The sequence below is a fragment of the Leucopleurus acutus genome, assembly GCF_964270905.1.
Source record: "Leucopleurus acutus genome assembly, chromosome: 13".
Lineage (NCBI taxonomy): Eukaryota > Metazoa > Chordata > Mammalia > Artiodactyla > Delphinidae > Leucopleurus > Leucopleurus acutus.
Window position 1 is genome coordinate 62252494 of NC_139155.1, and position 14171 is coordinate 62266664.

The 14171-nt window shown below is 36.7% G+C and overlaps 2 protein-coding genes across 3 annotated transcripts in view; one reads left to right on the forward strand and one right to left on the reverse strand.

Annotated features, from left to right (window-relative positions):
- Positions 1-6471, forward strand: part of PRELID3A (PRELI domain containing 3A) — a gene marked incomplete at its 5' end in the record, with an annotated part of 130066 nt that extends 123595 nt beyond the window's left edge. The window contains one exon of the mRNA XM_082853014.1: positions 6437-6471. The remainder of the gene's footprint in view (positions 1-6436) is intronic.
- Positions 1-14171, reverse strand: part of SPIRE1 (spire type actin nucleation factor 1) — a 203433-nt gene that overhangs the window by 71749 nt on the left and 117513 nt on the right. For both annotated transcript variants that reach the window (XM_082853005.1, XM_082853004.1), the window contains exon 3: positions 10524-10757. In XM_082853005.1, the coding sequence (XP_082709131.1) occupies positions 10524-10757 (234 nt within the window). The remainder of the gene's footprint in view (positions 1-10523; positions 10758-14171) is intronic.

The window sequence follows — 14171 nt, forward strand, 5'->3', positions numbered from 1 at the left end:
AGTCCTTATGCACTCCACCCTAGAATGAGAGTATATTACTCTTCCATTAAAGGAAATAATGTTCTTAAAGTGCTTAAGCATAGAGCATAGTATACAGTAAGCATGCAACAAAATCATCTTCTACAGTTACCAAAGAGGGGATAGTTTGGGGGCAGAGGGACACAATTAGAAGGAACAGGTTCTGTCCCATATCTATCAACATGCCATTATATAACTTTGGACAATTTATTTAACATTGCTGAGTTTCAGCTTATTTCTAAAAGGAGAAGACTAAGCTATATAATATCTTACTTAACCTACCTTCGCTGTTCTATGAATAAATTTTAAGCTAAACCAAAATGCTGGAGTTTTTAGGGTTCAATCTTGGATCTTTGGGTTTCTCTCTACTCACCTTAGCTGATCTTGTCTACTCTAACTGCTTTAAACGCTACCTATAAAGCTGATGACTCCCCAACTCCTACTCTAGGCCACTGCTTTTTTGGTCACGAAAAGAACTACTTTACCTTTAATCTGGAAAGATACTGCTTTTTTGGTCACGAAAAGAACTACTTTACCTTTAATCTGGAAAGATACTTCACTAGGTAATGAATTTTAGGTTCTATTCTAGACAATGAATTTTAGGTTCTATTCTAGACAATGAATTTTAGGTTCTATTCTAGACAATGTCTATTCTTTGACAATGTCATTCCAGTCTGTCTTCTAGATTCCATTGTTTCTGTTGAGAAGTCAGGTGCAGTCCAGTTTTTTCTCTGGCTTGATTTTAGACTCTCTGCTTGTGGTTTTTAGCAGTTTAGGTATGAAACTAGACTGTTTTCCATTTAATTTATCTTGCTCTTTTTGTTTGTGGGGCTTCCAGAATCTGCAGCATAGTGTTTTGCATTGTTTTGGGAAATTCTTAGTATGTCTTCAAATATGCCTTCCATCCTCTCTCTTCATTGGCTCTCCTTGGGACTTTAATTATGTGTACTGCTTTCATTCTTTTTGTGTCTGTGCTTCACTCTGAATATTTTCTATTGACAACGTTCCACTTCATTCTCTCTTCAGCTCCGTCTAGTCTATTAAACCCATCCACTAAACTTTTATTTCAGTTACTTCATTTTTTGGTTCTCAAATTTCCATTTGGTTCTTTCTATATATTTTCCAGTTCTCTACTCAAAGTTTCAATCCTGACTCTTAGAATCCTGAACATCAATTAAAAGTCTATCTGGGCTTCCCTGGTGGCGCAGTTGTTGAGAGTCCACCTGCCGATGCAGGGGACGAGGCTTCGTGTCCTGGTCCGGGAAGATCCCACATGCCGCGGAGCGGCTAGGCCCGTGAGCCATGGCCACTGAGCCTGTGCGTCCGGAGCCTGTGCTCCGCAACGGGAGAGGCTACAACAGTGAGAGGCCCGCGTACCGCAAAAAAAAAAAAAAGTCTATCTGACAACTCCATTATCTGAATTCTCTGTATAGAATCATTAATAATATTGCCAGAATCGAAATTAGTTTTCTGAAAACTTCATTACACACATAAGACCTTGTTATATATTTTCAACAAAACTTGAAATTATCAGCAAACCTGGGCTAGACTGATGTGATTAGAAAAAAGACAGCCTACAATACTTTCAAAACATTTGGAAACATTTTTTGGTCAAATAAGTTAGCATTTGTATTTTGAAGCAATGTACCAACTAGGAAAAAAATCTTTATCTGATATCAAATCGAAGATGTATGCCAGAAACTCTATTATCCATTGGCCTTTTACCCTAATTAGCGTCAAAATACTACACAGTAAAAGACCATAAAGTTTTTTTAAAAACTTTGGCACAATTGAGAATACAGTTTTTGTTTAAACTCTAAATTACGAAGCATTCAGCAATCCAAGTCACTCTTTATGTCTGGAGACACATACTGCAGTGTGTGTAAGTAATATCACCTTAGAAGAGAAAAAGGCATAACCAGAATTATATCTTCTGATATATTTAGGTTTTATATCACAGTCTTTTGTTGATAATATGAAGCTCCAAATTTCCCCATAATTTATTCTCAACTGCTAAAATTCAAATGTCTTAAAAAATATTCAGTTCACAAAGCTTAGAATTTTATTTGCAAAAATCTAAGTAGAATATAATTTTAAACCATAATTAAAATGTTTTGCCTAGTGAGTATAATCATGCATTTGTCATAAGAAATTAATAACAAAGATAATAACAAAGATCATCTTCATTAAATGCAGCATCATATAGTTAGGATAAATTACTAAATTTTTGCCTAAACCAGTGAGAAAATTAGCATGTTTCCAGCAAATTTCAAAACTTAGAGAACAAACATTTTGAAGTACAGAGAACTGCAGTTTGTTCCTTGGAGTCACTCTAATTTGACTGATGGACTATGGTCACCCAACTAACCTATGTTAACACACCTTCACTCAGTAACAGACAAGCTCAAACAAACATTATGGCTTCCCTTGGATATACTCCATTAAACCTAGGCCAAATTTATACACAAATGAAAATAACAGACTCATTCCACTTCAGCTGTCTATAATACATGTGCAGTTTGAAGATGAAGATAAACTGTGCACTGTACTAATCTAGCTTGGTATAATAAAATTAGGGACTTCCCTGGTGGTCCAGTGGTTGGGACTTTGCCTTCCAATGCAGGCGGTGTGGGTTCGATCTCTGGTCAGGGACCAGGGATCCCACATGCCTTGCGGCCAAAAAACCAAAAAACGTAAAACAGAAGCAATATTGTGATGGAATCAATAAAGACTTTAGAAAGTGGTCCACATCAAAAAAAAAATCTTTAAAAAAAATTAAATAATATAGGATTTTTTTCTATTTTTAATCACACTCTACAGTACTATCCTTTTCTTAAATTTCTCTCCTGATGAGTTTTCAAAATAGCATGTAAATTCTGACATTATGTGGCAAACCAAAAACATATTAGCTTTTTATAAGCAGGGCTTATTATTTGTAAACTATATTCTTGTATTTACAGAAACATGCCAGATTTTTTTGAAAGTATGAATTAACACTGGAAATATAACTTATAAAACTATTCATGGGCAATAACAATATAGCCATACTAAAATTTTACAATATTTTATTTATTATACAAATACTAAACAATAAGAGGAATGGAATTTCTGAAGCCATATGGTTCCCCCTGAATCACAATGCCATTAATACCATTTATGGTAAATCATAAATCAGCACAGTCTCTTTTTTTTTATAAATTATATATTTATTGAAAACCATAACACCTACCATTTCTTTTTTTTTTACATCTTTATTAGAGTATAATTGCTTTACAACGGTGTGTTAGTTTCTGCTTTATAACAAAGTGAATCAGTTATACATATACATATGTCCCCATATCTCTTCCCTCTTGCATCTCCCTCCCTCCCACCCTCCCTATCCCACCCTTCTAGGTGGTCACAAAGCACCGAGCTGATCTCCCTGTGCTATGTGGCTGCTTCCCACTAGCTATCTATTTTACGTTTGGTAGTGTATATATATCCATGCCACTCTCTCACTTTGTCCCAGCTTACCCTTCCCCCTCCCCGTATCCTCAAGTCCATTCTCTAGTAGGTCTGCATCTTTATTCCTGAGCACAGTCTCTTCTTTATACACATAGCAGTACACGCAGAATTCTGTGGTCTTTTTTCCATTTATTAAAACAAAAATTTCCCATATTGCTTCATAACCCACATAATTATAATTTAAAGACCATATGATAATCCATGTAGTTGATATACCATTTCTTTGTGAGTCATTTATTTCCAGTTTCAGAACAGTATAAATAATGCTGTGATACACATCTTCATGTATCTATGTAACATTTTGTATTAAAAAACATCTCTTTGTACCGAGAACAGACTGGTGATGCCAGTGGTTGGGGCTTGTGGGTACAGGGTGGGTGAAATGGTGAAGGTGGTCAAAAGGTACAAACTTCCAGTTATAAAATAAGTAAGTCCTAGGGATGTAATGTACAGCATGGTGACTATAGTTAACAATACTGTATTATATATTTGAAAGCTGCTAAAAGAGTAGAGCTTAAAAGTTCTCATCACAAGAAAAAAAATTCGTAACTATGTGTGGTGATGGATGTTAACTAGCCTTATAGTGCTGATCATTTTGCAATTTATACAAATAGGGAATCATTATACATATTGTACAAGTGAAACTAATATAATGTTATATGTCAGTTCTATCTAAGTTTTAAAAATTGCCCTCTTTGATAAATAAATAAAATAAAATTTTAAAAAAAGTCCACAGGGACTAGAAAGCAAAAAAAAAAAAAAAAAAAAATTGACCTCTTTGAAAAATTCCTAATAGTAGTATTACTATGTGAAAAAATTTCAAACATATAAAAAACGAGGTGAATAATATAATGAATTACAGTGTACCCATCACCCAATTTAGTAATTATCAATTCATGGCTAATCTTGTTTCATCTACATCCTCATCCACTTAAGCCTCACCCTCCAGGATTATTTTACAGCAAATCCCAGATATCTGAATTTCACATGTAAATATTTCAGCATATATCACTAAATGATGAGTTCTTTTTTAAAAAATATAACCACAATACTATTATCATATCTAAAAATATGAATAATTCCTAATATCATCAACTATAGAGTAAGAGGTCAAATTTTCCTGATTATCTCAAATATATACCCAGTTTTATAATTTATTTCTTTTAATCAAGGTTCATTCTACTGCAATTGGTATGTATTAAGTCTCTTTTAATCTATGTTTTCCTCTCTCCCCTTCCTTTTAATTTGTAAGCTACTTGTTGAAGAAATTATGTGATTTGTGCTATAGTTTCCCACAATCTGATTTTGCTGATTGCATCCCTATGGTGTTATTTTAAATGTTTCTATGTCCCCTGAACTTCCTATAAATTGGTAGTTAGATTAGTTAGATCTAGAGGCTTGATCAGATTGTTTATTTGGCAAGAAGACTTTGCAGGTGATGTTGTAAACTTCCATCGGAGGCACAGAAAGTCTGCTGGTTTCTTGTGATGCCACAATGCTATTATTTTGTAGAATCAGAATATTACCATTTTGCAATCCCTATCACTTCCCTTTCATTTATTAGTTGGAATACTTTTATAAAGAGACATTCATCCAAAACTCTTTGGTTGCCCTGAGGCGGTGTCCTTATGGAAAAGGCAGAATGGATTCTGTCTATACACCAGCTGTCAAAATAATAAGTGGGTTAACAACTTGGTTAACAACTGAACAACCGCTAAAGGTGACCAAAAGGGTTTTATTAATTATTACTTATGTGTCCAGAGAATGCAGAATATTTGGTCTGCTTTAATCCATCACAGCTACTATTCTTATTGATGATCAAATTCTTCCATCTGACCAATGCGGGAGGCTCCTTGAGTTGGCTTCTGAGTCCTTTTTACATAACTTAGTAATCCTGGATAGTCTGTTTGCTTTCTGGTATGACAAGATGTTCCACGCTATTTTACACATTTCCTTCCCAGATCTGGAATTAGCCATTTCTCTAAGGAATTCTGGAATTCTTTTAGTAGGGAATGGTATTCGGAGACCATGAGCTGGTGGCAGCTGTGCTCACTGCTACTATGTGATCGTTGCTTTCCAGGTCTGTCTATGTGGTCACATTTCTGATGCGGTAACAGTTAGGCTCAGTTTGCTTTGGATTTGAGGGGATTATATTTCCATATTCAGTTTTGTTTCATAATTATGTAAAATATTTATATGGTTTCTAAATCAAATCCACAGAATCTAGTACACTCATAGATGTGTAGCTTTAATGCCTGTCCTGGTTTCTACTCTGGTTTATCTTTCCTCTTTTTTTAAAAAAAAAAATATATATATTCTTATCCATACATTTTCTTAGATAAATGCTGGCATACTATACATGATTTTCTACACCTTGTTTTCTCATGTAAATGATATATCCTGGAGATCTTTCCACAGCCCTTTTGATAGTGATATAGTACGCCACTAGTTGGCTGTACCACAGTTAGTTCACCATTTCCCTATTAATGGACATCTGGGATATTTCTAGCATTCTTCTATTATAAATAGTGAATAGTTTTGGACTTCTTAATATACTGTCAAATTATTTTATGTAAGAGCTATGTAAATTTACACTGCAGCTATCAATTACTGAGCAAAAAAATTTACCGTAATTTCTAATTTCAACAAAAGTAAATTCTTGCTTTCAAAAGAATGGCAAATGGTATTGCTTTATTTGCATTCCCTGACAATTAGGGGGACTGGATTGTGTAAGAGAACCAGGATCCACCAGGCTGAGTTCAGTGCCCCTCTCTGTGCCCTACAAGCCTCCCATGAACCTGTGCTGGCCCACCACTTTCATATGTTCAGATTATTCGTAAGGGTACCCCTTCTAGAAGGACATCCTCCACATAACAGACATTGCAAATTTTTATTTATTATGATTCTCTTACAGATGGAAGTACAGTATCCTGAAGAAGGAAAGCAGATTGCTAATTTACACCAAGGTGTATGGGCTAGTATGGTCCTAGACACCAGGTCCATAATATTTACCTCACTGGGGTTCATTTAACCCCAGTTAAGTTCACCTCCAAGCACCTGATAGAGCACTCAGAACAAGGAAGGCAAACTAAATGCTTCCTAAATATCTGAGAAGGTAAATGAAGGCATGAGTAAGCTGAGACTTTTACATTCATCTCAAATGAAGAATCTGCTCATGTGCTATTCTCATAGTAACTTCATTCATTTCTCAAACACTCCTTTCACTCTTCCTCTCCACACACTGTCTCCCTCCTCCTCTTCCATCATCCTGCCCCTGGTCTCCTTAATCTTCCTTGCCTACATACTTCACTCTCCATCACCACCACTGTTTACTTCACGTCTACAATCCCTTTTCTTTTCAACTGATGTTAACCGAAGGAATCTTTTCTAGGATATATTTATATATAAGAAAATAATTTTTAAGAATGATCTTTTCTTAATACTTCCTGAAAGGCTCCACTTAGTTCTATATGTTTCTCAACAAACAATCTGAAAGAAAAATATTTTAGGTGTTATATTCTTAGTTTAAGAGAAGAACACATTCTATCGCTGACATAAATTTGTGCCTGCAATTTATTCTGACCTATATGCAGTGGCAAAAAGCCTTGGAATGACTCAGAAAAAAATGATATATGTGTTTATACTTTACTTGTTTATATCCTGTTTTTCTCCATTACAATTAAGAACCATAAAAACAGGGACCAATTGTATGTTGTTACTGGTATATCCCTAGCACCTAGAAAAATGCCTGGCATATAGTAAGTGCTATTAAATTTTTATTCATGACAAGCACTATAGTAGGTACTTTATATTAATTATGTTATTTAATTTAATCTGCACAAAACTCAATCAGGCAGATATTCTCTCTTTACATAAGAATAAGGATCATAGGATTAAATAATCCAGGGTAAAACAATTGGTACAAAAATGGCAAAACCAGGGGTCCAATCTAAGTCCTACCTGACTATAAACCTCTGAATTTAACTTCCTCTCATTCACTCAGTTCAAAGAAGCTGGACAAGTCACACGCCTCTCTGAGCCTTAGTTCTTTCATTTGTAAAATGGGTTTAACAATGCCAACCCAATACCTCACAGTGTTACCATAAGTCTCAGATAACAATGGACGTGAAAGTAATTTTCAAGTGTAACACACCATATACCAAATTGAAAGACTGGAAGGAATAAACAACTGTTCGGGGGAAAAGTTACACAATAAAAAGGTCTTGCTCACTAAGAATTAAAAACAAATTGTCTCCAAGTTCCTAAACATTCTATTATTTATATTATTCAAACTTAGTTTCACATTTCCACTTTCAACAAGTAGAAAGCATATATTTCTTCAATTAATTCTTGTCTTCTCTTCCAACAATGTAAACAGGAGCCAATTTACTAACTGAAGATTTCAACCCACTGAGCAAATCACAAACTCCTATGTGTCACTATTTGGCCATGAATAATGGGTTTTATGATATATAAAATTCAGTTTACTTGTCAAATGTTTCAGCAATTATTTTTCTTCTCAGGTAGCTAAAAGAAATGTTCAGAACATATTGTTACAGATGTGGAAATTTTTACTGATCAGTTTTGGTTAACATAGAAACTAAGAAACAAGGGGTGAGTATAGGATATTCTCCAATAAAATTCCTAAGAATGGAATTGGTAAACTTAGTTTTCCTCCAATCTATAAAACCTTTCTAAAAAAGCATTTTAATTGTTTATTTTTCATATTATGATAGAAATAACATAGGCAGGAGGGCAGACATAGTAGCTCAAATTTAAAAAACAGTAAAGCAGTGTAACAGTTATCAGTTCAAACTGATGAATGTCCAAGAATCTTTGTTTTATAAGTTAACATACTGAATGTCATTGAGTAGAACTGTAAGATTCCAATAACTCTCCAGGTCTCATCTTCCAAATCTGTACTATACAAGAGCAATCTGGCCATGACATCTGTCATTTGACTGGTGCCAGGGTTAACCAACTGACATGGTTGGTTGGGTGGGCGTCCCCTCCTCCTTCACCATGCCCTGTTCTCCCCCACAAATACCCACTAAACCACTACCAAAAACTGTTAGCTCAGTTTCAGAGGTATACACAGTTTTGTTTCCTTCTTTTTTTTATATAAATTTATTTATTTATTTTTAAATTTATGGCTGTGTTGGGTCTTCGTTGCTGTGCGCGGGCTTTCTCTAGTTGCGGTGAGCGGGGGCTATTCTTCGTTGTAGTGCGCGGGCTTCTCGTTGCGGTGGCTTCTCTTGTTGCAGAGCACGGGCTCTAGGCGCTCAGGCTTCAGTAGTTGTGGCTCGCGGGCTTAGCTGCTCCGCGGCATGTGGGATCTTCCCGGGCCAGGGCTCGAACCCGTGTCCCCCGCATTGGCAGGTGGATTCTTAACCGCTGCCACACCAGGGAAGTCCCAGTTTTGTTTCTTAATGGAAAACTTTTTACTCTTCATTTATCACAGAATCGAGTATTTTTAGTTCCTTATTCACTTCATTTATTTTTTTTCATTTGCATCATTTTTTAATTAGATTCCACATATAAGTGATATCATATAATATTTGTCTTTTCTATGACTTACTTCACTTAGTATGTTAATCTCTAGGTCCATCCATGTTGTTGCAAATGGCATTATTTCATTCTTTTTATGGATGAGTAACGTTCCACTGTATATATACACTGCATCTTCTTTATCCATTCATCTGTCGATGAACATTTAGGTTGCTTCCATGTCTTGGCTACTGTAAATAATGCTGCAATGAACACTGGAGTGCAAGTATCTTTTTGAATTATGGTTTTTTTCCAGATATATGCCCAGGAGTGGGACTGCTGGATCATATGGTAACTCTATTTTTAGTTTTTTAAGGAACCTCCACACTATTCTCCATAGTGGCTATACCAATTTACATTCCCAGCAACAGTGTAGAAGGGTTCCCTTTTCTCCACACCCTCTCTAGCATTTATTGTTTGTAGATTTTTTGATGATGGCTATTCTGACCAGTGTGAGATGATACTTCATTATAGTTTTGATTTACATTTCTCGAATAATTAGTGATGTTGAGCACATTTTTCATGTGCTTTTTGGACATCTGTCTATCTTCTTTGGAGAAATGTCTATTTAGATCTTCTGCCCATTTTTTGATTGGGTTATTTGTTTTTTTGATATAGAGCTGCATGAGCTGTTTGTATATTTTGGAAATTAATCCCCTGTTGGTTGCTTCATTTGCAAATATTTTCTCCCATTCTGTGGGTTGTCTTTTCATTTTGTTTATGATTTCCTTTGCTATGCAAAAGTTTTTAAGTTTAATTAGGTACCACTTGTTTATTTTTGTTCTTATTTTCATTACACTAGGAGGTGGATCAAAAACGATATTGCTGTGATTTATGTCAGAGAGTGTTCTGCCTATGTTTTCCTCTAAAAGTTTTATAGTATCCGGACTAACATTTAGGTCTTTAATCCATTTTGAGTTTATTTTTGTGCATGGTGTTAGAGAGTGTTCTAATCTACAGATTCAATGAAATCCCTATCAAATTACCAATGGCATTTTTCACAGAAGTAGAACAAAAAAATTTTAAATTTGTAATGGAAACACAAAAGACCCTGAATAGCCAAAACAATCTTGAGAAAGAAAAACAGAGCTGGATGAATCAGGCTCCCTGACTTCAGACTATACTACAAAACTACAATAATCAAAACAGTATGGTACTGGCACAAAAACAGAAATATAGATCAATGGAACAGGATAGAAAGCCCAGAGATAAACCCACGCACCTATGGTCAACTAATCTACGATAAGGGAGGCAAGGATATATGATGGAGAAAAGACAGTCTCTTCAATAGATGGTGCTGGGAAAACTGGACAGCTACATGTAAAAGAATGAAATTAGAACATATTTCACTTATAGCTGAAAGTCTAAGAACTATTATCAAATGCTAAATCACCATTCAGTTTTTTAAAGTGAAATAACAACTCTTCAAAGAAAGAGGTAATTGTAAACTTTACCTTCATGACATCTCTGTAGGACCGGATTGCTGAGATTTTTCTCTTCTCATCTTCCTCCTCCTCCAGACCTTCATCGGCAGCCTCATAGCCTTCATCATTGCTGCCATCAGCCTCTACCGTGTTGGCCATGCGATCGATGAGCTGCTCCAGGGGAGGGCTTAATTCCCTTTCTTCATTCTCCTTCAAGCCATAGTCCAGTGCCTTATAAATAATAATTCCCAAAGATTCAATAACCTAGGAACATTAAGGAAGGTGGTTAATAGAGACGACTAAACATTTTTATAGAACTGTAAGGCATAAAATATTTAGTATGATATAAGCTAGGTCTGATTTATTCCATTTCAGAAACATGACAAATTAAATTGAAGAGATATTTAAAAGTCTCAACTATGCTTTTAAAAAAATCTCAGATGGAAATTTTTGTGTGATTTCTTCAAACTAGTATATAACGCATACACAAACCCTTTTCATGTTTCTTAGATTTATATCATACACTAAAATCTGTATTCTCCACTTATATAAAATACCAACAATACCAACCAGGTTGATTTTCCACATTTCCAAAAGATATTATTGAGTACAGACAGAGTTATCAAAGATCATATCCATTCAGAACTGTTATGGCAATGCTTATCTAATTAGGGATTTCATAGACATACCAAGGATCTGAGACTGAAAAATCAATGACTGGTAGCAGCTAACGTAAGCTTAAACAACAACAACAAAATCTATTAATAGCCATATACGTACTGCTCATTGAGTTCCATTCAATTATTAGAAACACGTATCCCTCATATGATGCAAACAAGTGAGAGACTCAAACTCTGAACTTTCAGTGTAGTGCATAGATAATCCTCCCTGCCACTCACCTCCACCACTACTATCTCCCAAGAAATACGAACCTGATTTATGAACACTGAATATACATCCCTGTCTACTATCACCCTGACAAATGGTTTGGCTTTGGCCAAGACAAGGAATTCTGCTTTATTCCGCAACACTACCTTCTTTTCTGCTCAGAAAAATCACAGATAAATAACCCTTTTAAAAAAAATTTTACAATGCCAACAGCTCATTTTACCTTAGCTATTTTGGAGGGAAGAACACAGGAAATAAAGCCAAAGATGTAAGAGTTTGCCACTTTTACCACTAACCATTCGACTCAGGGCAAATTATTTATTTTAGTTAACTTATTTATTTTCTTATCTGTAAAATAGGTATCAATGATACCTACATCTCATGGGGTTTTGTTAAGACTAAATGCATTTGCTACATGTGGAAGTACTTAGTATGTGACTTTTAACGCGCACTGAATAAATGTTATCTGCCTCCAGCTCACCCTTTTCCAATGTTTATCCAGTTAATATACAGACATGCATACATCTTTCCTTCCCTTTATTCCATTTGTAGCCATAGTCAGTGCTGTGTTGTTGGTTTTTTTTTAAGTTGTTTATTTGGTACCAAAGAAAAGGAAAAGACAGAAGTTTTGACGATGAGTTAAATACATGGAGTCACTGTCAGCATATGTTACAGCCCTTAAAAGCACTCAAGCATTCACTCAAAAAATCTCCACAAAATCTGAAATCTACCTTATCAAGTGAAATAATATTTTCTCAACACAAATTTCAAAATGAATAAAAGGCTTATAAATTCTCAGCTTTTAATTTTTAAATAATACTGGGTTGTTTTTTTGTAATATTTCTCATTGAAAATATGTAATATTTTCATTAGTTTTTTGTTTTTGTTTTTTTTGCACGGGCCTCTCACTGCTGTGGCCTCTCGCGTTGTGGAGCACAGGCTCCGGATGCACAGGGTCAGCGGCCATGGCTCACGGGCGGAGCCGCTCCGCGGCATGTGGGATCTTCCCGGACCGGGGCACGAACCCGCGTCCCCTGCATCGGCAGGCGGACTGTCAATGACTGCGCCACCAGGGAAGCCCCTTTTCATTAGTTTTTAATGGTCTGACTGGAACTCTAACCACTATTTTCAAAGTTGTTTTGTGTGACAATGGATCTTCTGAGTTCCAAGTCAGCTGACTACTTTCGTCACCTCTTCTGGGGACCAAACCTCCCTCGACACCCCACCCCCATCCACCCATCTGTCCTGGAGAGGGTACCTGTTCTGTGTTTCCCTGGCAGAAGGTCCACACAGCCAGGGACACTCTCACCACAGACAGGTACTACTTAGGGCAGGGATTTTACCTTTCAGTTCAATGTCAGCAGAACCGGGCATTGTGATGTATGTGTAACAAACACCCGTCAACTCGAACCTAGAGCAATCACTTTAACAATCAGAGCATCATAGCTAATATAATGAAAACCTTAGACATCAAGAAAAGTTAAATTATGTTCAGTACATTCTTTTTAAGGCTGAGAAGGATTTACTTACTTACTTATTTATTTGGCTACGCTAGGTCTCAGTTGCAGCACATGGGATATTTGTTGCCACGTGTGGGATATTTAGTTGCGGCACACGGGATCTTTCAGGTGTGGCATGCTAACTCATAGTTGCAGCATGTGGGATCTAGTTCCCTGACCAGGTATCGAACCTAGGCCCCCTGCATTGGGAGTGCAGAGTCTTAGCCACTGGACCACCATGGAAGTCCCAAGGCCGAGAAGGTCTTAATGCAATTATTCTCGCATAGAAGTTACGTGTAACTGAGAGTCTTACGTGCTTGGATGAATCTAGTCATCTATATCCCTACCCCACCCCCACCCGAGCTGAAAAAAAGAATCCACAGTAAATACCAACACCAATGATGGCTTCCGACCTCAGCAAAGACCCCAGAGCTGCCCAGAAAGCTTCATCCCCATCCCCACTCAGGACTTTCCCTCAAGGGGCCGTCTGTTCCTCAACTCTGCAGACCTCCAACACCCCTTCTGCCTCTCTGGGTCTCAGCTGATAACTCTCCTTCATACTCCACTGCAAAGTGAAAGTCCCTACATGAAAATGCACTCATTTTCCCACCTTCAAACGCATATGATAGGCATCTACACTTACTTTGTCCTTCCTTCCTTTCACAGTGGAGGAAGTGTCTCTCTTCCTATCAAAGGTCAATCCCACTCTCCCTCCAGAGCATGCCCCTACAGCCACAATCCCGTTTCTGTGCTCCCTTTCCCAGCAAAGCTTCTCATGAGGGGCCGTCTTACATATTCTGTCTCTCTTTTCTCTCCTTCTATTCACTGTTTAAGCCATTCCAGTCTGGCATCTAATCTTTTGAAGCCCCTGAAACCACAGGTAAAATCACAAACAATCTCTATATGCCAAAACTATTGAACAACTCTGTCCTCATCCCAAATGGCTGTTCAGTGGCATCAGACACAACTGACAACAGTCTTCTGTTCTAAGACTCTGGACTTCTGATTTCCTCTCAACTCAACAGCTCCTCCTCCTCAGTCTGCCTGTAGGTACCTTCTCCTGCAGCTGCATAAATGATGGAGTTCCTCAGAGTTCACGCATTCTACTCTCTTCCACGGTCTGTTGCAAAGTACTTTTATCCATTACCAGTTCTACAAATATGATATGTGCTCTGCTGTTTCCTTAACTTATATTTCTAGCTCAGAGAAACCTGTTGCCTAGGTAGCTGAAAGAGCTTAACTGGTCTTCCTTTCCCCAGTATCTCTTCATTTCTATTCATCGTATACAGTG